This window comes from Pezoporus wallicus, unplaced genomic scaffold, assembly GCF_028554395.1.
Source record: "Pezoporus wallicus isolate ANWC-B61680 ecotype Strahan unplaced genomic scaffold, APGP_CSIRO_Pwel_v1 contig_3181, whole genome shotgun sequence".
NCBI lineage: Eukaryota > Metazoa > Chordata > Aves > Psittaciformes > Psittacidae > Pezoporus > Pezoporus wallicus.
In genome coordinates, this window is record NW_026641700.1 from 1,701,806 (window position 1) to 1,726,864 (window position 25,059).

Here is a 25,059-nt window from a genome sequence, read left to right on the forward strand (position 1 = left end):
CAGCTTGCAAAGAGCTATGTATGATGGTGTTTAAAAAAAAACTCAGCCAGTCTAATGGTATATTTACTTAGCTCTTATTTCCGTAGTTGTTCAACAGACATATACCAATGTGCAGCTGCATTATATATGTTTTTACACTTTAGCTTTTAATGTATACACTGTTCTAGTATTTTCTGTATAAAAGGAGTGATAATAAATTAGTTTTCTCTCTTCAGAAATTAAAGTGTGGGTTCTTTGGTTGTTTTTTTTTCCAGAAAAGATAACTGACACCATTAAACTGACACCATTAAACTGACACCATTAACTGCTATCCACTTCAACATTTCAAAATAAAAAATCGAGCTCTCTACTATGGGAACAAATTCTGACATTAATTCTAACATTAATTACTCTCTTTAAGCTGGTTTTAGATGTATGATGCAAAACCACCCAGTTTTATAATATTGACCATTGCTTGGGGATGTTGTTTTTTTTTTAAACTGCTCTGCAGATCTGACCCAAATTGTGATTTTTAATGGAAAAAAGACAACAAATTAAATACATGGATTAAAAAAATGTGATAATTAGTGTATGAATGCTATTCACAAAAATGGTGGACATATTTGATAGCCCAAATGCTTACACGCTTCTGGATTTCATAATGGCATTATTTCAAATCAGTGCTATTTTCTGTAATAAACCCTCTCTTCTGTAACTTAACGACATGCAAACACATTTGCATCTATGTCATATTAGCTGTCAGAAAGAGGTGTTAATTTGGAAATGGTGTTTTTTGGACTTTAAAAGAAGGACACTGCTTTTGAAAAGAAGTATTTTAAATACACCTGAAAACAGAGCACTGAGCTACTCTGGCTCGTAAAAAAAAAAAACCAAATTTTTTATCCCATCTAAACTTCTGGTGAGTCTTGATGAAAACTTTAAAAAGCTGGCTTGAGGTCTATGAACATCATTAATGGAGATCTTGTGGGTTTGGTTTCTAAATGAGGTTCTTGTCCAAATAACAATTCCCTACCTGCAACAGATGGTGAGGTCCTGTTTCCATTTGGCCTTTAAGCATTTAAGGAGTACACAATGCTGCAATATTCTTACATATATAGATTAACTTGGCATGCTACTACACTTCCATTGCTCCAGCTTTGTGCCACAGTTGCAGAAGGCCCTTTGGGACTCAGCTGGGGAACCCTTATCAAAATAAAAGCAAACTGCTTTGGGTTTGTTTGGTTGATTGGTTTTTGTTTGTCTGGTTTTTGTTTTTTAGCTGAAAATTCCTGTTAGTTTTGTATCAGTCTTGAACAGTACAGCCACTGTGCCCTGTGGATCTGCATCTGGCTTGTTGAATCATCTTGGTTTTACCCCTAAAACAGAGGACCTGAACTGTGATTTAGATTTATTCTTGATTCACTTTTAAAGTTGGTAGAGGGGGGGAAAAAGCCATTTTCTTCAGGTAACGTTGTCACACCAGTGCAGCAACAGACCACTTCTGCCTTTCAGCTCTGCCTTTCCGCTTACCTACGCTTTTTGCAATTAGAAAGAAAAGGAGTATGAATGCGCAGTGTTACACTGGCTCGCCAGGTCTTTAGCCATGCGCGGGTGCGCAGCTATCTCAAGCAGCTGGATAGTTTGGAGCATTAAAATGTCAAAAGCTGGCCGTTCTGTTCCGGAGCTGCGGCAGCTCCCATTGCTGAGAAGCGCCTCTTGGCTGGGGGCAGCTCCTAGGAAAAGGCACGGCTCGTAACTGCTTTACTGCGGTCTTCACGTGACTGGGGAGGGGAATTCGATGCACATCTGAAAGGTGAGGAGAAGGGATATTACGCCGCCGTCTCCTGGAGAGGATGCCCGCTTGTGAAGCACCTGACGGGATGATATCCGTACCCTTACCAGGGCAGCGTGCTAGAGGCGGAAAAGCCGCCCCCCTACCAGCTGCCGCGGAGCCACCACCCTCGTGAGGCTCCCTCGGCGGGAAGCAGGTGCGCTGAGGCCACTTCGGTGCAGTGAGCGGAGGGAACCGGGCTTCCCGTGGGGCCCCGCTCGGCTCCCGCCCACTGGCATGCTGGGAGTCGTAGTCTTCCCGGTGGGAGCCGCCGCTCTGCTTCCGGGAGCAGCTAGCGGCCGTTGGAAGGGGAGCGGGACCGGACGGACCGAGGCTCGGGTCACGTGGGGCACGCGTTGACTTCCTCGACAGGCGGGGGGCGGGGCTCCGGGAGTTCCCCGCGGTGGCGGAAGGTGGTTCTGTGGTCGGGCTCGGCGGCCATGGGATCCCGAGGGCGCCCGGGCGGAGACTGCGACGGCCGGCGGTGCCTCTCCGCCGGGCTGACCGCACACCACTGACTCGCGCGGTCCGAGCGGGGCCTGGAGAGGTTTGTCCTGGCGCGGGGGATGGGCCGCGGGCGGGGCACGGGGGCTGCTGGGGACACATCGGTAGCCGCGGCCCTGCGGCCGGCCCCTCTCCCGAGGGGTGCTGGGGAGCCTCGTACCCTCTTGCCCCGTGGAATAGGAGCGGTTCCCCTGGGGACAGGGGCGGTTCTGGCCGATTTTTAGGTTCTCTTCTTAAAATAGAGGGAGCAAGTTGGTAGTAGAGTGTGATGTACGTGCCTGCCTGTGCTCTGCATGTGCAGCGTGGATAGGTTAAAGAGGAGCATCCCGTTGAAAGACGGTGAGCATGATTTAAAGGTACTGCTAGCGAGCTGGGAGTGGGCCTCAGGTAGGCAATAAAGCCAGTTAAAAACCTACACCCCATTAAGCTGAAAAACCGGTTGAGTTTTTGGAGCAGCAATTTATGTGTTAGAACAGGGGAATCTGGCAAAGGAAATGAACGAAGTAGGATTATTGGCACAAGATGTGGAAACAGAAATATGATGAAATACTGGAGCAGATTGGAATACAGGTGTCGCAGGCTGTGTTGGTTTGCATAGAAATACAGGTGTAGGGAGTACAGGTGAGTGTTGATGTAGTCCTAGGTGCTAGTAATGCTTCAACTTTTCAGAATTTACAGCTTTAAATCCTGGTGTTTCACCTGGTAAGGAAGTCACTCGTCTCCTTAAATAAGCCTGCGCCCCACCAATTTACAAGAGAGTGTGGGTTGGGCTATAAATCATTCCAGTGAGTGATTTAGGAGCTTTTGCATTTCTTGGGGAATCCTTTAGGTTCCCTGCTGCCCTGCACTGTGTGTATGCAGTAACATTGGCATGCTGGAAGCCAGGTCTGGGAGAAGCAGAGTGAGGGGCAGATTATTGTCATAACATACTGTTTGCACTGGGTGCCAGAGGTTAGGTGCTCTTCTGACACAAGGGTCTTCTCAGGTTACAGTTCAGAAAAGTATAAAGTGAGCATTGGCAGAATACTGGTTAGGTTATGTTTTACAATGAATATTAAATAGTGAAAAGGCGTTTAGTACAGCAAAGGGGATGAACATTTTTTTGCAGCAAAAATGAGTAATAGAGGTAATTTTATGATTGCCTAAATTTCAGCAAATATTCTGATTTGGTTTTCAGTAGGTCTCTTTTTATATATGGCAGTATAAAGGTGGGGAGAGTGTGAAAAGTACCAGATCAAGTACATGAACAGACTGTATTTGATATAGTCAGGGTGCAGAAATAGAATAATTGCATCTCACAGTGTTGAAAAAAACAGTACATGAAGTTGCAAATCCAGTAATATTTGTGATATCACTAGATACCTTGAATTGAGGATTGTGATTTATATGACTGGAAAATGTTAAGTGTGGGATGTCCTCTTATGAAAGTTACCCTGAAAAAAGTGCAGACCTGTCTCTGCATATGCTATCAGTGTCTGACTTCTAAAGAAGAGATTTTGAAGGAAATAAGTGAAAAGGTAGAAGGGAGTGGGATAAAATGCAGTGTGGACGTACTTTTTGATACATGTTTTAATTCTTTCACAGGTATTTTCTGAACAGAGGAAGTCTAGATGGGCAATATTCAGTAAAACAGTTGTAGTGGCAGTGAGTTTGAGTTTGTTAAAATGGCGATGATGGGATTAATACGAGAGTTGGGGTAGTAACTAGCTTGGTGTAAGTCAATGGTGGGTTCTGCTGAGGGGAATTTACAGAGATTCTGTATGTTTGTGATTTATTCTCAATCAGCTTTGCAGTCACTCTTATATTTTCATGATATGTTTATACTTTAATTGCATTCTGTTATTTACATGATTATATAATATTTTTATGTGGAGTTCTTGGTGTGTAAAATCATAAATGCTTCCAAAATTTGACAGGTCATCTGGGAAGAAGTTTGAGAAGGGAAGTGAGGCATAAGTAACTTGGACACTCAGTCATCCACTTAGACTAGAACTTGTGTTCAAATGTCCAGGTTTGTCTGAAATAATGAGATGTAGACCTGAATTGTAGAATAGCCTAGGTTAGGAAGGACCTGGAAAGATCATCTGGTCCAGTCTTTTGTGGGAAAGGGAGCCTAGATGAGATTATCTAGGACCCTGTACAGTTGTGTCTTGAAAACATCCAGATGTTCTGGCAGGATGACCAAGGGCCATCAGTGTGAATCAGTTTAACTTGCCTTTTAAGAGCTGTAGTAATATCTTACCACCAAACTTGTGAGCTTATTGAAAATTAATCTGACAGTTGGATTCAATGGGAGGAAATTTATGACTGAGGTAAGACCTACTGTTTGTTTTACAAAAGGAGATTTAAAAATAACCCAACCCAAACTCCCTTTAGTTTCTGTAAATGGCAGTTCTTTACAAACATTTTGAAATGGGAAGGAATTCACACCAAAAAAGTGTCTATTAAAATAATATTCAGTGTTAGCGCATATGGGGTTTTCAGCAACCTTTGAATATATTTACATTTGGTGCTAGAAAAGTTTAACAGCCAGGAGCTGTCTTGCTCCTACTTGTGTTTCTTTGCAGTATTGCTTCTAGTTAGTTTCGAGATTACATTTAGTAGTTTAATAATCAGGATTGTATGGTGCTGAGAGGGCAATATTTGACTCCAATTTTTCTGTTCTACACTTCCCCCCCCCCCCCGCCCTTCCTTTCCTTTTCTGATAGTTATGCAGGAAACTGGTTGTTGTGACAGCATCCACAGACAGGCAGATGGGCTACATTATGTTGAGGATGCGTAGGGCTTGCAGATTAGCAGCGAAGGTATGAAACTGTTCAGATAAAGTAAAATTTATTAAGCACTGTTGTCATAAAATGTATTTCTTGTGAGAGTAGATTATTTATTGTAAAAAGCTTGAGATTGAAAAATTGCCCATTATACCTAAATAGGTTTTGTTTGGCTCCTCTGGCTTACTCAGATGTTCACAATACAAACCAGAAGGTACTCACTGTAGTTCATCTGAGCTGAGAGGTAGTCACTTCACTTCCTGGAGGCAGCAAAATCAATGCAGTTTGGAGGTGTGATTTTAGCTGATGTGTTGATGTGTTTCTGAAAGATTATCAGGTATGGTGAAGCTGCAGGGATGTGCCCTTATATGCATGAACTTTCAGGGAGTGCTTTGGAGCTGTGGACTTTGTCCATAGGGAAGAATAAGAAGTGGCCAAAGCTAGCAGCTACTGAAATGTGCATGTGCTGGTTTGTTGTTTTTTTTCTCTCTAGTAATGAAGCAAATATCTGTAAAAAGCCATGTTTCTCTCTTAGAACAGACTGTTCACAACTGGAATCAAAGAAACTGAGATTTCTGAGGGAGAGATGCGAAAAGATAGACTGGAAGACTTGCCTGGTTTATGTGTCGTATACTCCATACACTATGGAGTTTTGGATGCTGGCTGCACGAACTCTTATTTTTTGTTGCTGTGCTGGAGTGTCTTACAAAAGTAAAACTTGTACAAAACTTTTACAAAAGTAAAACTTCTGAAATGAAGGTGAGGGCTTCAATGCACTCATTCAGGATTCCTGTGGTTCAAAAGAATTTCTTGAACTTAATGTTTAATTTTTATCTCTACATGCGTATATACAATCTTCTATGTAAGGCAGTGTAAACAGTACAGAAATTATACTCTTGTTATTAGTATTGGAGATTGTTCATACTACCACCATGAAGTCAAACCCCTTAAATCTGGAAGGTAAACAAAGTAAAATGGTTCATTCTCAGTAGCCTTAGTAAAAACCAGGAAAATACCGTCTTGAAATTATTTGCATTTTTCATTTGGAAATATTTTGAAAACCATTCTAGTCTCTTTCAAGTCAAAAGGTGGGAAAATGGGGATCTGCTCAATACTGGGAAAAATTTAATGTAATCCTGCTTTTACTATTTCTCCTCCTGATCTGAGAATAGGATTAGCATTTCAAACTACAGGAATCTGTTTGTGCAGTGGGTCTGATTGCTGGTAGAGCCTCTGCATCCTGTGTTCCTCTTATATACAATGTGTTTTATATTTAACTACCACCCATGGTGTTAATGACTAATATTTGTAAAGCTCTGTGAAGAGAAAGTCTCTATGTCTATTTTCCCATTAGTAAGAAATGGGAAAACATTCTTATTCTCAAGGTATTTAATACATTAAATCAAAGCTGATCTGTAACCTACATTAATCATTGATGAGCAATGAAAGTGGTTTCTGCAAACACTTCTGTAGTATGTTAAAGAAAATGTGATACTATATCTTCAAACTAATGCGTATAAACAGTGGAGATAATTACTCCTGTCAGAACTTAATGCTATATCCTGTCAACAGCATATTTGCTTGTTTGTATTTTTTCTTCAAAAGCATAAATTATTTAATGCAAACACTAATACTGATACTAATTTAATGATCTTATTTTTAGAAGATTAAAGTCCTTTTAAATAGGCTCTTGCATATGCAGAGCAGTCTAATAAAAACTACAGATGTAACATGTTCCTTTGTCACAGGGAGAAGTTAGGGAGATCTTTTTGGGGATGGAATGTGTAATAAGTGGAATTGCAAATCTTGCTTTCAGTAGACCAAGGTGGTCATCAGTTGTATTAATAGACATTAGCTTGTCTGTATACTACTTTTAACATTTTAGTGGGAAATCTTTCACTGATTATTCTTGTACAGAATCTCATGAATTTCATTATTTCATTAATTACAACTCCAGAGTGATCAAATTACAGTGCTTCAGAGTAACAGCTCAGGGGCATTTGCAGCAGTGCGTGAGTGTGGCTTTGAATGGGAGTAGCTAAACAAAATAAAGCACGGACAGAATCGTCTGTGCTTGGGCTCGGTGAGCCATCCTGCCAGTCCTTCTGGGACTGCCGGATTTGAGGAGTTGTAACTTTTGGAGTAATCTATTCATGTGTGTGTCAGAAAGCATTTCTTGAGTTGTTGCTTACAGTTCATATTTATTAAATGATGTAATTTAATACTGGAGAAACTAAATTTGAATTCCTGCCCTTAAAGAGCAAAATCTAAGGCTGCAGTTGCAGTCAGGGATTTCTTACGGATGTAGCCCTATTTTGTAAGGCTTTGTCTTCTAAGGGTATCTGTTTATTGCTTTAATATCATGAGAGAGCTTCTTGTGGAGAAAGTATTTGTGAGCATGCTTTCTGGTTTTGTTTTTTTCTTTTTCCTGACAACAAAACAAAGAGCTGGGTGATCTGTGCATTTCACTATGATCTTTATAGAACTGCTGATCTTACACTGTTTAATGGCCAGGTTTTATTCTTGTATGAGCTTATATCTTTTATTGGCCTTTTAATACTGGCTTAGCAGGTACAGGAAAAGTAACTTTGTGTTATTCTTTTTCTTCATAAATAGTTCAGAAAGTCTTTTGCAGCATAAACTGTTTGGGTCTTGTTTGTTTTTTAGGTTGTGTTGATATAGTATATGTCAACATAATATATATACTTAGGTGTATTTATCAAAGATGCTATGATTTACCTAATGTGACTGTTTCCTCATGCTCATCTAATCTATACTGCAGTTAGTGGTGCATATAACTTACTTGTGCGCCTATCCAGCACAGAAGTCGGAGTTCTTTTTGTCTTAGGAAATGTTTTATAGTTCTGTAGACTGAGATTGGAAACTTCTTGAAATATGCAATAAAAGGAATATTCAGTAAGCACAAGCAGCAGAATGATGTTTACTAGTAGAGTTAACTGTTGAAGTTTTACCAACTCATACCTGAGATTTGTTAAATGGATTTTTTCTGTAGTTATTTTCCTCTTCTATAAATTTGTTAAAATTTTGCAGAATTTTGGGGTTTGGTGTGGCTTTTTTGGTTGTTTGTTTTGTTTTTTGTTTTAACTGTGTGGGTTTGTAGAATAACTTCTGGCAAAGATGGGGAGCTATTTGGAATAAAATATGTGAAGACTTTTCAGATTGACTGACAACAGTGTCAGGAAATCTCTTAGAAATCATAGTGGCTTGCTTATTTTGTAAAGAAAATGTGCTTTTGGTTTCACAAGTAGTGCTCTTTTGCAAAAGTAGAAATGTCCTTTAGGAGGTAGTGGTAAATCTCAAATTTTGCTTGCTTACTGTCTATGCTATAGCTTTCTGAGGTGATTTTTTGCTAACCTTAGTCATGTAAATATTCTATTATTATACTTCTTTCATGTGATGCTCTAAAATTCTGAATAAATTAGTATTCAGTGGCATTTAAATTTCAATTTAAATTTATTAGGAAGTGATGTCTGTCTGATGTCTCAGTTTTGTTTCTGTGTTGTTGGGCAGGATGACAGTGGTGATTTGAATTGTGTTTCTTGTAAAGCTGAAACGATTGCAGTTTTTGTGGTTGTGGCACTGTAATATGGTGTATGGGTATCATTTTTTTTCCCCTTTTTGATGGGCTGTTGAGCTTCCACTACAGACAAGCATGTTTCATTACTTTTTTAATTTCTTTTTAATAATTTGAGAATTTAAAAATAGCATGATTCCTTCTGAATAACTCGCTGCATTTTGAAAAATGTGTGTTACAAGCCCCTTTGATTATGTGAAATTATATTCTTATCTTCTAAATAACATCCAGTGTTGGTTTAGAGAGTAGCAACAGAAAACCAGAGCTGAGTAATCCTGTAAACTGAGTTCTTTAAAGTAAAAAAAAAAGCTAGTGTAACTAACCCTCTTGGTAGGTGCAGGTTAAGTGTGTACCAGAATTAATAGTACTTGTGTATGCTGCATCTTACGTGAAAGGCCTTGGAAGCTTATAAAGGTGGTAAGGTTTAGTCAGCAAAATACAGAACAAATATGGTCTTGTCTGCTGGTGTTGTCTCCTGTTTTCCCGTATTGCCATCTCCTGGTGGAACTGGTGTGTGCAAGAAATGGGGAATGCATGATGCTGAAGTTCAGCAGCTATAGGGAAGTGTGGGGATGAAGATGTATTTTATGTACAAGGTCACACAATCTGCAGCTTTCTTCTAGAGATAATGATAAGCTGTGACACTTCTTTAATGACATTTGGGTCTAGTTCAGAGAAAAGGAGATGTGTTGCCTTGAGAAGGCAAGCTCTTGGAATTTGATGAGATGGGTGACGACTCATAGGGCCCTTGGTACAACGTGGGAGGAAAAGCTGTTATGCTCATCTTAGAAGACAAAATCGGCAATTCTTTCAGATAGTTAATGCAGTTTGGATGATGTGGTGCTTTTGGTCAAGGTCACCTTGTTCATGGAGCAGTGATATTCTTGCACTGAAAAGGAAACAAACCTTTTTTACTGAAGTATGAGGCAGAGCAACAGGCAAGGGAAGCGTAGGCTACCTCCTGTTTTGTTAGAATACATCAGTGTACAAGGCATCTGTTTGCCTTCTGAAGACAACCATTAAAAGGACTTCAGTTTTGGTTTGTAGTTTTTTCTTGTCTCTTTTCACTGTTGCAACTCCACTGCCATCTGTTTAGTATAAACGAGCTGTCGTTTTTTTTCTCAAGTTGTCTTAACTGGCTTGGAGCAAATGGAGACAAATGTGGTAACCACACCATTGTTCACCTATAGCTGTACTACAGCTCTTCATAGTGCTGCAGCCCATGTGGCTTTTCCAGTGCTAGCACAGTGAGGGAAGTTTGACCACATGGATAAGCTCCAGGGTAGTTGATCCCTTTACCTCTTAGTATTGCTAAACAAATGACTGTCTAGTTTGAATTTAAATAACAAATACACAGTAGAGGTAGCAGTTGTGTTTGTGGGGTTGCAGTCCTACTGGTGCCTGTCTTTCCTGTGAAGTTGTGATCAGGGCAATTTCTTGTTGAAATAACTCTTTCCTACAATACAAACTGTCTTCATAGAATCACAGAATAGTTCGGGTTGGAAAGGACCTTAAGATCATCTAGTTTCAACCCCCCTGCTGTGGCCAGGGGTGCCTCCCATTGCACCATGTCTCCCAAGGCACTGTCTAACCCGGCCTTGAACACAGCCAGGGATGGAGCAAGCATTCACCACTTCTCTGGGCCAACCCGTTCCAGTGCCTCACCACCCTTACAGTAAAGAACTTCTTCCTTATATCTAACCTGAACTTCCTGTTTAAGTCTAAACCCATTACCCCTTGTCCTATTGCTACAGTCCCTGATGAAGAGTCCCTCTCCAACACTATACTAATTCCATTCATTACAGAATTTCTGTTGGTTCATCAGGAACCTAAGGATTTTTTCAATGTGAAAAAAATGAAAATCTGCTTTTGCTAAAAGTAGCATCAGCAGTTTGTTTAAGGAGGGAGGGAAATATTATCAGGTACTGTGTAGCATTGGTTAGTATTGCATATAAATGACCCTAAGTAAAAATGAGCTGTGTCTTTTTTAGTTTGATTGGTTTGGGGTTTTTTGGGGTGGTTTGTTTTTAAATCAAACCCCTGTACTTGTTCCTGATAACTAGTAACATTAAGGAAGATGCTGTTGGGGGTTTTCCCTTAAGACCTGGAGCTCAGGAAAGTATATGGAGTTTTTTAAAGATGCTATTTCCTTTTTGAATGTTTTGCTGTGCTTAAATGACAAGAGTTGTAACAGAAACTCAGTCTAATGGTTAATTTACATTTGTCAGTCAGGTGGATTTGCCTAGTATTTTAGAGTAATACTTTTCTTATGGTCAGATTATTGTCAGTTTTCTCCATGCAGTCAAGAATTACTGCCTCAACATGCCTCAGGCATGTTCAGCAGGATATTTTCTACTGTGACCAAGTAAAGAATAGCTACACATGCAGCCTCCTTGAGGGCTAATGCAAATATACCTTAAGATTCCATTTTGAAGCTTGGGAAAAGTATAAATACTTGCATTCAAGAATGCAGGAAATCTGGCACTTGTGCTCAGGAACCACAGTACTTAGTTTCTTGCAACTACGATCTCTTTTACTGCTCAGTGCTGGCTTGCAAAAACTCTAATAAGATATTCCTTTGGAGCTCAAGTGTTTGGTACCACGCAAATTGTAGGATGGTGTTAAATGTTAATAAATGTGAATTTGGGGGTTCATAAATCTGATACTCAAAATATTTTTATGAAGTAACAGTGAAAGATGCTGCTTTTCTAACCAGTGTATTTTCACTGTATAAGAAGTTTCAGGAATTTTCTTCAAGATTAAGGTATTTCCTAATTCTTCAGTCGTGTCACACTCAGACAGAAACACACTGCAGTATTATTTGGAAGCTTTTTAGACTTAGGGCTCTTGATGGATTTGTCTCTGAAAATTTTGCACTTTGTCTTTCTAATAGCTGTCATGGAGGAGTTGGTGGAGGATGACATCTGTATTTTGAACCATGAAAAAGCAGACAACACTCCTAAGAGAGATGGGGAGATTCCTGTTTCATCTTACAGCGGAGACGAGTGTGTTGCCTCACACTTTGCACTTGTCACTGCATATGAAGATATCAAGAAACGACTTAAGGAGACAGAGAAGGAGAACTCCTCCTTAAAAAGAAGAGTGAGAATTCTAGAAGAGAAGGTAAGAAAAAAGTCTGTTTACCAGCTTCTGCTAGCAACTGCTGGGTTTTTTTTGTTCCTGGCTGGAGCAGATGGTTAAATACTTAAAGTATGTACTTTTTTCAAGTTAAGTCCTGGTAAATTGTTTCATTTGCTTGATTGGAACATAGTTTGTTCCTCTGGTACTCTAGTTACATCATGCTGGGACTTTTGGTTCTTACTGGGCATGTCTGTGATGCAGTGCAGAAGTGCCCTGCAAAGACAATAGCTTTGATTTGGAAAGACACGTAGGGTGCATTGTATTGTTACTGTATTTCATCTACCTCTTTATGATGTTTATAGAGGTGCCAAGTATACAAATTGTCAGAATCCTGGAACTTGCCTATTGAAAGAATTTCTTGGGTTCAACATGCTGAAATGATAAGGAAAAATTGGTTGTTAAGAATGGTGCTGATGTGGAAGTTAACAGTTACTTGTAAAATAGTTCAGCTTTGGTTTTTCTCACATAAATAATCTGAAAAAATCTTTGCTTAAGTTATGAGTCACTAAAAAAATCTTCAGTATCCTCTGAATTTTCTGTATGTGGTGTCCTAGTATGCTCAAAACTCTTCTTCCAAAAGGCAGTTTGTATATGTCTAGAAAAATGGGATTTAGGGATTGTCAGTGTGACTTCTGATGGTTTTTAAATACAGCAGTGACCTAGTGAGCATTAAGCATGGTTAGAGACTGCAGAATTTGTAGACAGCCTATGTTGCATTATTGTGCTAAAAATTAAAATGTTCTTAGCTTAAAGTTGCAGGCTGTGCTCTTGCAGTTCTCAGTATAACATACAAAACTACTTGCTTCTCATGTCTGTTAAACTTCTAGCTGCTTGGTTCCCGACTGGAAGAGGAATGCAGTTCAGTTGGACGTGAACAAGTAAATAAGGCATACCAAGCCTATCGAGAGGCCTGCATTGACAGAGATAATCTGAAAAGCAAGCTGGATAAAATGGTACACCTGTTTAAGGAGTGGCATGCGTGCATGCTATAAAAGTACTGCAGAGTTAATAGATTTTACCGTAGAATTAATATTATTTGCTGAAAGTCTGTGCTGTTTGTTTTATCACTCCTTTAGGTTTTTAAAGTACATGACTGTACTTTACATAGGGATAACAGTTGTAAGTATCTCAGTTTTATTGCTGGGCTAGGTTAATGCTAAACACTCCAAAGAATATTTTTTTTCTTAAAAAGTTGAATTGTCAGGATAGAAAAAAGCTTCACAAATGGTTTTGTCCCTTCTCCCTGAAAACAGGTGAAAGAATGTTCAGAATCCTTGAAAACCTTGAATGAACAGTTGCAGTCTAAAGAAGTAGAGCTGTTACAGCTAAGAACTGAAGTGGAAACTCAACAAGGTATGCGTTCGGTTACTTCATCTCAATCTATACTGACTAGTCTTAATGGTTATGTTACAATCTTGGGGCATGAAGAGGTTTCACCTATATAGTGGCTTAGGTAAGAGAGGCATATATTGCAGTGAGGTACTCGAGAACACGTGTGTTTGTTCTAGTAAACGGTGACATGCATGTTCATGAAGATCTGAGGCTGTTCTGTTCTTCTGTTATTTGAGAAATATGCACAACCTGACAGTTCATAGGCTAGTGTGTACACCTCTGGGTCCCACCACCCTTTCCTCAGAGTGGGGCAGGAGCATACTTGTTCAAGTATCAAACACCATTCAGTCAGTACCATTTCCTCTGGTACCTGCAGATGATCTGCTATATTGCTTTGTCCCACTGTTAAGATGTGACAGATAAAAGTGGCTGTTGTATAGCAGTAGTTGCAGTGAACCACAGTTATTTAAAGGGCTGGTAAATGAGGAAGGGTAGAAAGATGGTGGTTGTAGTGGGCCTGGTGGAAAGAAGGAGGAACAATGTGCCTTTGCAATTCCAAAAGCCTGTATCCAGCTTCTGTTACTCCTATTGCAGGGTGCTGTGTAGATGATAGGGATGTAAAATAAAACACTATGGAAGAAAACAAAATCCATATTAACATAGTTCAAGAAAGGAGAACAAGAAAGACATCTATATAGAGATATGGACTGTACTTAAGATTCTGTACAAATGTAGTCATTTGAAAGGCACTTGTAAGTATTCTGTGCTTGAATTGGATTTCTTTCCAAGAGGACCTCAAGCATGTAATGCACTGTTTCAATTGCACAAGTTTTTAAATCTTGAAGAACAAACCGTGTGTAGTAGTAGTAGTGTCATTGATGACGACTTCACTGTTTAAGGAAGTGAGAAGTGCAGAGTTTATAAAGAGAGGCCTTATTCCTAAGTGGGCTCCAAGTACCTTGTTAAAAAAAAAATCAGTGAAGTTTAAGCTTGTTTAAACTGTTAAATCTGGGACCATGTAGTTGAAGACTCAGGGATTTTCTTCTTGTCATGTGCTTCCTTTTCTCGCCATCTAATGCCCTACTACTGCTTTGATGCTAGGATCGTCTTAGGTCTCTTCTTACAAGTGAACATGTGAATTTCTTCTGTCTAATAAGAAGACATATGTAACTTCTAGGCTTTACCCTTTTGTTTTGACTTATCTTTAGTTGCTGTCTTCGGAACTTCTTAATACTAAACTTGCAGAAAACTTACAGTAAATTATGTTACAATATAAATCTGAAGAGAAATAGGCTTTTGTTTTCAAAGCATGTAAGAAGTATGTGAATTGGTGTCTATATCGTGTGCTTGCCTTTAATGGATTTTTGTATTTCTAGTGCCTTTTTATGATGTTACTTCCTTTTTCTTTATGTAAAGTCTCCAGTGCATTCCTGTAAAGTAGGGCTTCATACTTTAAACTCAGAAAATAGACCACTTCTCTGCCGACAACTTTACCAGTTGCCCTGTTGGACAGACTGCAATTTCTTCAGAACGTACAGTATGATGTTTTTGTAGGGCAGGGGCTGGTTGGTTGCTACATAGCGAGTTACATTCCTTGAACTGAGCCTGAAATCTGATTGTCTTGTTTGTCTTCTTTACAGTGATGAAAAATCTGAATTGTACTCAGTCCAACTGGGAAATAGAGAAGCTGAACAGTGACCTGAAAGTGCATAGTCTGGAACAGGATCTAGAAAAACTCAAGCAAGAGTACAACAGTCTCAGAAAGGAGTTGCAAAAATCCAATCAGAAGGTACCTTTTTTTTTAAGGAATTTTTGTATTTTAGTAGATTATTTTAAATCTCATGCTCAAGCAAAATAAAGGGAGAAAAAAGGATATATCTGAGTGAAAGGTAAACATCTTAGTAAAATTAACCTTAAATATCCTCATAGGCTGTCTTGTTTCTTGGAAGCAGTAACAGGCTGCCCAGGGAAGTGGTCATGGCACCAGGTCTGTCAGGATTTAGGGAGTGTCTGGACAATGCTCTTAATCATTAGGTTTAGATAGTCCTACGACGAGCAAGGAGTTGAACTCAATGACCCTTATGGGTCCCTTCCAACTCAAAATATCCTTTAATTCTACATTGGTGAGATTTGCCAGCCATTCTCATGTAACAACAGAAAATAAAGCTTTATGATTTCTTGTAAGCAGCTGTTCACATCAAAGTTATTCTGTGTTAGCATTTGTCTTGGGCTGGACTACTCAGAAAATCTGGGCAAAACCAGACAACAGAATCGACACCGTGCTTGTATTAAAAGATGTCGTGAAGTTTGTTTAAGCAGCTGTAGCACTTATTTTTAGAGTAGTAGCCTGAACCTTGTCAGGAAAGTACCACTTTTGGTGCACTTCCCTGCCATTTCTGGGGCAAGCATCTTTTTTGAGAGACTCGTTGTGTACTGCAGATATTATTAGGATCTCAAAAGTAGAATTAAGATAGCTTACCAGTAATAAAATGTATTAAGTTAAAGTCTGCTGCATGCTTACTGCTTTACATCTTACTTTGATGAAAGATGCAGTGACAGTCTTTAGAAGTCTGCAGTCACATTGAAGTTACACAATAAATTTGAAAGATGTAACTGTTACGGTTTGAAGTGGCAGCCTTCAAAAAACATTCCTTTTGGTCGTTATACAATCATGATTTTCTAATCTTGATTCACACAGCGTTTGAGTGAGTCAATTTTCAGGGTATGTAAGACTCACAGATAGAATTCGTCATTCGTGGCCATTATCTGCCTGCAAACAGGGTTTGTTTTAATTTCAGAATGTTTCTTTGGCACGTTTTCTTTTGGGCACATTTACATTATTACAGAAATGTACTTCTGAATCACTGCTGCCTCCTGTGCCTTGCATCACAGAGTAGTCTAGAATATGGGAACTCTTATCACTTTAGGATGAGACTAAGATGCACCTGAAACCTGTCCTGGGCTTTCAGGGATCCGACTAGACCTAGCCTCAAGTCCTTCTCCCCTGCTTCCATAGCAGCATATACAGTTGTGTTGTTGGGCTATCAGCACTGGATGCATGTGCACTGATGTGCTGCTGTGAAGCCACTCTCCTAGCTTATGTGGACAGGTTTATGTGCATCGATTGATTGCCTAATGCAAGGTTTATTCTGTGTTTTTTCCACTAGGAGGAGATAAAGCACATTACGAGAAAGGCATGTGAGGTGTTCTGTGAATTTCTGTAACAGTTGGGTTTATTTTCATTTGTATCTAGACTTCTTTTAGGTGTTTTCAATAACTTGTAAATTCCGAAGGCATACTATAACTTGTATGCAGTTCTGGGTTCTTCAATAGCTCTATAGACTAGAGTAACAGCTATATAAGTAATCAAAGATTGCTTTGTGGGAGTGAATGTATCTGGAAAGAACAGACTAACATAGCTGTTGTAAGGAATACTAGACTTGATGCTATTTAAATAATGCTTATGCCAGCAGCTTTTGTTACAAAGAACAAATATAAGGAGTAGCTTCTGCCCCCCAGCCTTTTTTTTTTTTTTTTTTTTTTTAAATACCATTTCTTTTGATCCTGGTAACTCTTTAATATAGGAAATAGAAAAGTATATTGTGCCTTTTTTAACTATGAAATTGAATCATGGCTGGTGGTTGAGAAAGGCTTCAGGATGGGGAAAAACTGTCAGGTGCAATACAGGGATATGTGATCCATGGGAATGACAAGTCAGCATTGTTTCAAACCCAGCTCATATTTTCATTACTACTGGCTTTAATTGCATCAGTTAGCATTTTCAGATATTTTCTACCTTAGGCAAGTATATTTCCTGTCGTTAGATATTCAGGTTTTGCGTTAACAGTTGATGCAGTGTGTATATTGTATTGAAAAGTTGCTTGAAATGCATATAGGCTATCATGAAGTCACAGTAAGAAGTGACATAACAGCTTTGGCTGAACGGAACAAGTAGCAGGAAGGGAGAATGAAAAGGGATATGAATGGGAAGTTATCACAGGTGAGGGTCTACAGAAACATGACTAACAAAGCGAGCCCAATATTTGATCTATTAAACTGTCCTGTTAACTTCAGTGAGGCTGCTTGTATGCACCATTTTAAAGCAGCTTTTCAGACTCAAGGGATAAATTATGTTGTGTCATAAAAGTAACTTGTAGAAGCAAATCTATACTGAAACAGTTTGGTTTAATTTAATGATTAAATTAATGGACAGGGAAAGAACAAGAAAAGATTGATTACTCTCTTTTTTTAATAGAAGTCAAAAGCCTTTCTCAATTCTTGCTCTTCAAAGAATTACAAATTCCAGGAGCTCAGCTGTTTAAAAAGTAGAGTGAATATGGTTGAGTATGGTGAGTGAGTACAGTGGCTGTGCAACACTTCTATTTAAGTAGGTAGTTTTAAGCATTTTTAAGCTAAATTCTTAGTAGGAGTCTTGATGTCTGTTTTGAAAACCACTGCAATGAAGTCTACTTTGAATTTCAGTATCAGCAAACTTGTCGTTTCACTGCAGTGTTTGCTAATAGAAGATCTAAAATCATATATTCATTCTGTCTCTGTCTTCCCCGCACTCTGTTATACAGGACCAGGCCCAAAGTGAAAGTCCATTAAATGGAGACATCCTTCGAAGGCAAGACATCCAAAGGTATGAAAATCAAGTGGCTTTCATGTTTTAGTTTACTGAGGGACAGTTATTTGAATAGAGAAATATTCTTGCAGCCTGTTCAAATGTGTTACTTCAAATTACATAATGTAATGTCAAGTCTAGGCATACTGATTTAGCAAGATCACTGTAAATTTCTTATGTTGGTAGTTCGGCTGATGATGATGATGATAAGAAAACATTTACAACTTCAGCTTGTACAGAAACGAAAGTTAAATTATCTTGGATTTAAACCCCAGCCTTTTAATAACTAGTTGCCTTGAGGAGGTGGTACATAAGCTTCCAAGTCTCATCCCAGCTGTAAAATATCTTCATTCTGCATATGGGGCGGTTTCTGTGTTTGTGTAGGTGATGGCTTCAAACCTTACTCAGGAGTTGAAAAGTACAGTCTTACTTAGTGCAGTGCAATATTTCTACTACAAGACATATATTGAGCAGCTATTATGTGGTCTATGCAAAAAGAAATAGCAATTTCCAGAAAAATGCTAAAATACTAGAAAGCATTTGTTCTCATTTTGCAGTCATTCAAGTAATAATTGTGCTTAAGATATGAACTCCTGTATTATCTTCTCTTGAGTATGTGTGCCGTATTAAAAGTAGGTATATCCTTTAATTTTGGATGCAAAAGAACAATTCCTGGATGCACAAAAGTTCCCAGATATTCTGTCCTGCAGAAATTAAATACTGACTGCATGTCCTACACCCAGCTATGCCTGTTTGTGTACTTACACGAGTTTCCACAAGAGGGAAGAGTAGTCCTTCATAATGACAGATTGTTTAGCGCAATACCTTGTTGCTTACTTAGGTATTGGATTGGAAAGGAAATAAGTCGCTGACAAGAGAACAGTAGAGATATTTCTTTACATATATTTTCTGGTGTAATGATGATAATATTGTATCCACTATAGCCAAATTACACTTTCACATTTCACCTTGAGTGGATAGCGAGCTCGCAAACGCGGTTTCTGCTGCAGCTTCATAGACAGTCTTACACGCCTAGAAAGAGGTGTTACCTCAAGGTATAGAAATTACCTCTTTGATCTTCCAGAGCAGATTTATTCCACAAAGTGACATTCAGGTGGCAACCATCTGAATTAGCATACGTGCAGTATGCTTACTGTAATAAGACATAAATAATGATTGTCTAATGTGTACTGAACGTGTAAGCACATCCAAAATCTGTGGGAAAATACTTGAAAAACTTCCTATGCAAGACATTTGTTGTAGCAAGCAATCCTGCTGTTCGTGGGACATGGAGGCATTTGCAGTTAGTTAACTTTCAAAGATTTCACATTTGTTAGCAGCCTGCAAATCTGACTTTACATTCTTGGTTTGCAAATCTACTTTGCCGTAGGTGGGCTGTTATATTCCAGGTTTATACTGTATGTTAGAAGGCAGTACAGGATAAACTTCCAGGCATGTGGAATCTTTTGGTTTTCAGTTGCAAATTCCTGGAAAATTAGGCTTTGCAATGGGGTTCTACATCAGTGTCCATAAAACCAATTAAAATGGTATGTGTGATTTAAGTGGAATTCTGGTACCTGCATCCCTTCGCAAGATGCCTTTAAAAGCATTAAAGACACGTTACAAAACTTAACTAGCACTTTCCTTCTGGTTGGTGGCAGATACTGAGCTGTGCTTCCATTTAACGCTTCTGTCTTAAATATCAGACTGGTTTTGATGTAACTGAAGTTTGTTTGATCTTGTTTTGGAGACCAAGCCACATGAATAAATGAAGCAGGATAGCCACATCAACTTAATTGAAACATTGTCTCATGTATTCTGTTGTAGAAAAGCCACATGTTTAGCTGAACTTCTGGAAGTATCAGTTCTGAAAATTTTAACTTTGTCTATCAGAATTGCTGATTCCTGTCAGTTTCCTCTGTTCTTTAACGAGTTTTTGAATCTGACTGTTTGCATTCCGGGGAAGTACATCAGTGCATAGAAGAAAGTTTAATTTCTTTGGTTTAAGAGAACTCGTCTAGTGTTTACTTGCAGAAAAGAATCATCGCTGTTTCTCAGACTGCTTTTGAACACATCCGGGTCTGATCAATCTCATGCAGGAGTGATCCTAGATTGCTATTTTAGAGGGACAGAAATCTGTATATATGCATGTTTGAAAATAAAGTTGATATATGGCCTGAAATAGTTCTTAGTCATCTCAACACGAGCTTGAGATCGTGAACTGTTTTCAAATAAATGTCTTTTAGGTGACTATAGTGAGGAAGAAAGAAATACTCTGAAAGCTCTCACTCATAATACTTGTCCTCAATAAAGGTGTTTTGATAGAATGTTAAGCATTAAAAAAAAAATAAATCATTCATTTCATGTTTAAGTAACTGCATCCTTATGTCTTTGAACACTAAGTTAATTATTAGTCAAAATAAATGTGTTTGCTGAGCCTTTGCTTGAAGTTTTACCAAGAAGCATATGGTGATGGTTCTTTGATTATTTATTTATTTTTTGTTTCATTCATGATTTCTTTTTACCAGCTATTAATCTGAAACTTCAGTGTTGGAATAGTGCTGCTAAATATGTTTCTGACATTATGGTGCTTATCGGAGAATGAATTGGGTCCTTATTTTTCATACTGTCTGCCAGGGCAGTGTATTAATATAAATTAGAGGACTCTAATCTGAAACAGTATGTTCTGTATTTTAGTTTGGTCTGTGTATGGGTGCTCAGTTTGGATCTTGGGTATCTTGTCTGAATTCACTGAACAAAGTGAGTGGTGTAAAGTCCCAAATAATGATTTTGATTCAATACTTACAATTGTGATCAATTAACATTCCTAGGAACATATGATGGCATGTGCAGTCATTTATCAGAAGCCATTCAGAGTTAATACTCTGCCTTGGTTGTAGGCTAGTGTCCATTTAAATGTATTTTTTTTAAAGTGTTCCTTTGAGATTAATTATCTTCTGATAAACTAGTAGCTTCCAATAGTGCAGTTGGCAAATCTGCATCATATTTGGGAACTGGAAATTATGATTATAATCTAGTATGTTAATACATTATATACTGTAATATGCAACAGTCATCCCTCCATTTATGATGATCATCAGTACTGCTCAGTTAACTTTGAATTATGGTACTCTAGCAAAATCTGTAGTGTATGTCTGGCAAAATCATTAACAGCTAATGCTGGATAAGCATTATTAACATGCTGTTAATAGGCATGAGGGCATTTTAGAGGTGGCAGTTACTTAACTTCTTACAACTGTTTGTTTTGAAAGCTTGCAACAAGCATATTGGGAACTGAAGAGAGAAATGTCCAATTTGCGCCTAGTGGCTGATGTGCAAGCTGAGGTCCTACGAACACTGAAAACAAACCCAGCAGCGACCAAGAAAGGCAAGTCAGTGTTTGCAGTCACAGACCTTACAGAGCATTGATTCAGGCTGTACCATTTTGAAAAGAAACCAGCTATCATATCTTATCAGACTCTGATCAATTGAAGTTGATAAGCTAGACTGTATTATAGTTCCAGCCTACCCATTTTCTGCTTTTGCTTCTGTCTCATACTGGTCAGCTTCACACATAAAGGTGTTGCTGATGTGTTTTTTCTTCAGTACTGTATTCTGTTCCCCTTGTGGCTTTTTTCTCAGTCAAGTGTTGCTTATGTGCACAAGGCTGAGGTGTTAAGTTTACTTGTATTTGACCTTTTACCACAACTACTTCATATTAAGGTGGAAAAAATCTTTTTGCAAACAGTCTTATTTTCCTAGTATAGTATATATAAAGTATTAATTTTAAAACCAGGCTTTAATAGACTGAAATTCCCTTATGGTTGGCCATTTATTTATGTTGGTGTTCACAAAAGCTCCCTTTTCTAGCAAAATGCTATGAAAAATGACATTTTCTAGTGTCAAAATACCGAGGCTACAAACCTGCCTTATTTCTGCTGCTACGTTGCAAATAATTAAGGGGAAAATAATTTCCACATGAAGTATGTATAATCACTGTAAGCAGCTCATCAGATGGTTCTTCTGTTTCATACCTATGTTTCTCTCAAGCCAAATACTTTATGAGAGAGTGTTCTTACTATGGTGTGGCCAGACTCTCAGTCTCACTGTTTATTGCAGTGTTTGTTTCCTTTGTTTTATGCTCACTGCAGAAAGATGGTGAACTTGGTTACAGTATGTTACTGACAGTCTCCGATGCCCCTGTCCATTGCAAGATCAAGACATTTTGTTTCTAACCAGCTTTGACTAGGTGAGGTAATGATGGGATTCACCTCCAGGTGAATCACTGCCTTTGTGGCCAGCAGTGACTCATGATCACTCCCTGGTACTTGGCTGATAAACTATCAGCACATTTTATAGACTCATATTGTCCCCAGGTGAGTGTGTGTCCCTGCAGTTCCACGACACATTTGTCAAATAACTTCAGCAGAGAAACTGGGAACTGGATGAGGTTTTAATCCTTAAGCCTGTCAAGGTTTGATGTGATCATACAGTGTCTTTCTGTCTTTATTTTTAATTGGGAGTTGTCTGTCTTGCTACTGCCAAGTACTGATTTCTCTCTTGTCCTGCTTGGTCAACAGTCTGATTTTCTGCAGTTGTTAATGCAGTTACGTCCACAGCTATAAAAGGCATTATTGATTGATTGGGAAACAGCAGAGTTTGGCTTTTTGCTCTGTAGGCTTTCTTTGTGATTTTTCACAAGTATGTAAGAGTGGGCAGGTCTGGCATAAATGAAAACAGGATTTAGTTTTTCTGTTTACCTTGCTCATCAGCCACACTTAATGAATGCAGTGCAGACATATCTGTGCCTATAGAAAAATCTTGGCTTATGCAAAATATGGGTAGAATTGACTTAAGTCCACTTCCTGTATTTGTGGTACTGTCTGTTTTACCATACACAAATAGTTGCTACTGTTAGAGGTGCATTAAGTCTGCAGAGCAAATGTATGAATTGCTGTGTGTGTGATGTTAACAGTACAGTTAACATGCAGATTCTGCTTAGCTGTCATTTATGTATGGAGGCATTTTCAACAAATGTACCTCTGCCATTTCTTACATTTTGAATCCATTTTCAGTGAATTTCATTTTTCTTGAACTTCTAAAGAAAGGGTTGTGCTTTAAGTAGTTACTGAATACGGTCTGAAAATATATAGCTTGAAAACCCTGACATCTCTGCTGTACTGCAGCACATTTGGAGAGGATGAAAAATGCATTAGATAATGTCATTTTAAAATACTATTTTATCTTTTTCTGTTCAGCTGCCTCTACTGCACCAGTGCAATGTGTTGACTTGAACATTTCAAAGCTGAATTTGACATCTGGGGTGGTCTGTAAAAAACTCTTCCTGAATGATCAAGTACTCTGCAATGCAGTGTCTCCCCCTCTGCCAAGAGATGGACAAATCCCACCTGAAAAGGTGATTCTACAAGCATGGACAGATGAGAGCCCCATTCCAATGGATGGCAAGACGTTTCAGGAACACCATTCGTATGGAAAGAGCTCTCTGGAAGATAATTCCTGGGTATTCCCAAGTCCTCCAAAGCCTAATGAGAATGTGTTTTGGGAAATGAAAAATAGATCAACTTTGCTAAACTGTCCAGCAAATTACCTTGATCAGTGTAATCAAAACTGTCTGCACAAGAGTTAAAGAAGTTTTAGAATGAACCAAGGCATTTTTAGAATGGTTGTGAATAGGCACCTTAACACTTGAACTTTTAAAGGGGGGAAACAAACTGCCTGAAATGGTGTTTATTTTTAGTTCTAGTTCTGAAACAGAAAGCCTTGTCTTCCTCTGCTGTAAATCAGGAACAAGTTCCTTGAAGTTAAAGCTGTGCTGGCATAATGTAAATAGAAAGAGAATGAGCGTGGGGCTTGGATAATCTTGTACTGCAAATAACACATATTTGCAAAAGATGATGCTGAGAAGTGAGTTCTTGGAATAAAACAGAATAATCTAGTTCTGTACTTGTTTGCTATTTGTATGTCACCAAGAAAATATTTGGTATCCTGTGTTAATCTTGTGGCAGCTCTGAGCTGATTTTTTGACAGTGGTTTTATTTTCCAGAGTAAGGTATAAAATGAGAATTGGATTTTCTCTCCCTCCTCCTTTCAGTTCACTTCCTGTTTTCTCTGGTTTAGAAATGCATTTTTGTGTAATTTTTAACCAAGAAAGGTGAGATTTTCTTCTTCACATCTTGATTTTATATCAGTGACAAGATTAAAACCACTCCTAGGCTGTTCTGTTTAGACTGTACCATTTGGGGCTTTATTGTGAATTACAAAGGATTGTAGGTAGCACTGCTGCACACCGACTCCTGCTTTTCATCCCATGTCCCTTCGTTTGGGCTGTAGGAATTCTGCACACCAGGTGCCTGCCACAGAACCACCTTGTTCGTGGTGCAGTCATCCTTATTGTGCCTCCTTTACACAGCACCAGAACCAGGACTTTGTGTGGTGGTGAAGGCTACTAACTTGGTTTTTATTAAAGAAACAAAGCCTTAATTTAAGTAGGTGTTGCAGTGTTGTTCAAATACACAGTAAGTATCTTTGTGGTATCATCTTTAGTATGCCACTGAGAACTAGAGTTACATGAATTGAAACTGCCTACTTAGACATTATGGGTGTCTAAATACTGATGTTCTTTTTCTCCTCCTGAGGCCAAGAGCTATTTTCAGGCAAATAGAATTTATGCCTTTTTTTAAAAAAGAAACCTGTTCTGCTTCATATCTGGCTTATTACAGCATGGTGAAGTGAAATGTCCTGACCGCTCAATGCGTTTGTATTAGATCCATGATGCTGAGCTTGCACTGGGCGGGAAGATACTTCATGCTCAGTGTGTTATTTACAGATGTGTGGTTGGCTGGGTGAAGTATTCAACGCACAGGTCCAGCTTAAGATCAGTGTAATAAAAATTAATGTCACAGCTATTTAGTAGCAAATTATCTTTAAATTGTCTGCAGATGCACAGGTAAGCTACGACTGCAGCACAGCCATAGTAATGATGGGCTGTAAAAGTGTCACTGAGGTGCTACATGGCCTGTGTGGTTCCAGATGCTTTCTTCCCTGTGAACAAAGTACTTCATATGAAGCCCATCATCTTCTCTTTCAGTTTGTCTCTCAAAGGTGAAAAAATGCCTTCTAGGTACCTTCTACTATATTAGTGTGCAGCATACATAAATCATGTTTCTCATTCACCAGATATTGTTTTTATCTTTCTGTTATCTTGCTCATGTCTACTGGCTTGTCTGCGATTAATGGAAATGGTGTCATGCTGGAATTTATTCTG

General features: G+C 38.7%; 1 protein-coding gene across 2 annotated transcripts in view; it reads left to right on the plus strand.

Annotated features, from left to right (window-relative positions):
• The window catches only part of AZI2 (5-azacytidine induced 2), an 86,721-nt gene extending 62,983 nt beyond the window's left edge, over positions 1-23,738 (plus strand). The window contains exons 2-9 of one of the 2 annotated variants that reach the window (XM_057424901.1): positions 2,234-2,357; positions 11,571-11,800; positions 12,646-12,771; positions 13,072-13,171; positions 14,791-14,939; positions 17,731-17,792; positions 21,047-21,162; positions 23,033-23,738. In XM_057424901.1, coding sequence (XP_057280884.1) covers positions 11,576-11,800; positions 12,646-12,771; positions 13,072-13,171; positions 14,791-14,939; positions 17,731-17,792; positions 21,047-21,162; positions 23,033-23,421 — 1,167 coding nt within the window. In that variant the 5' untranslated portion in view covers positions 2,234-2,357; positions 11,571-11,575 and the 3' untranslated portion in view covers positions 23,422-23,738. Of the gene's footprint in view, positions 1-2,233; positions 2,358-7,127; positions 7,166-11,570; positions 11,801-12,645; positions 12,772-13,071; positions 13,172-14,790; positions 14,940-17,730; positions 17,793-21,046; positions 21,163-23,032 lie in introns of those variants that run through there. The other variant, XM_057424900.1, reaches the window with a different exon arrangement.
• The last annotated feature ends 1,321 nt before the right edge of the window (positions 23,739-25,059 follow it).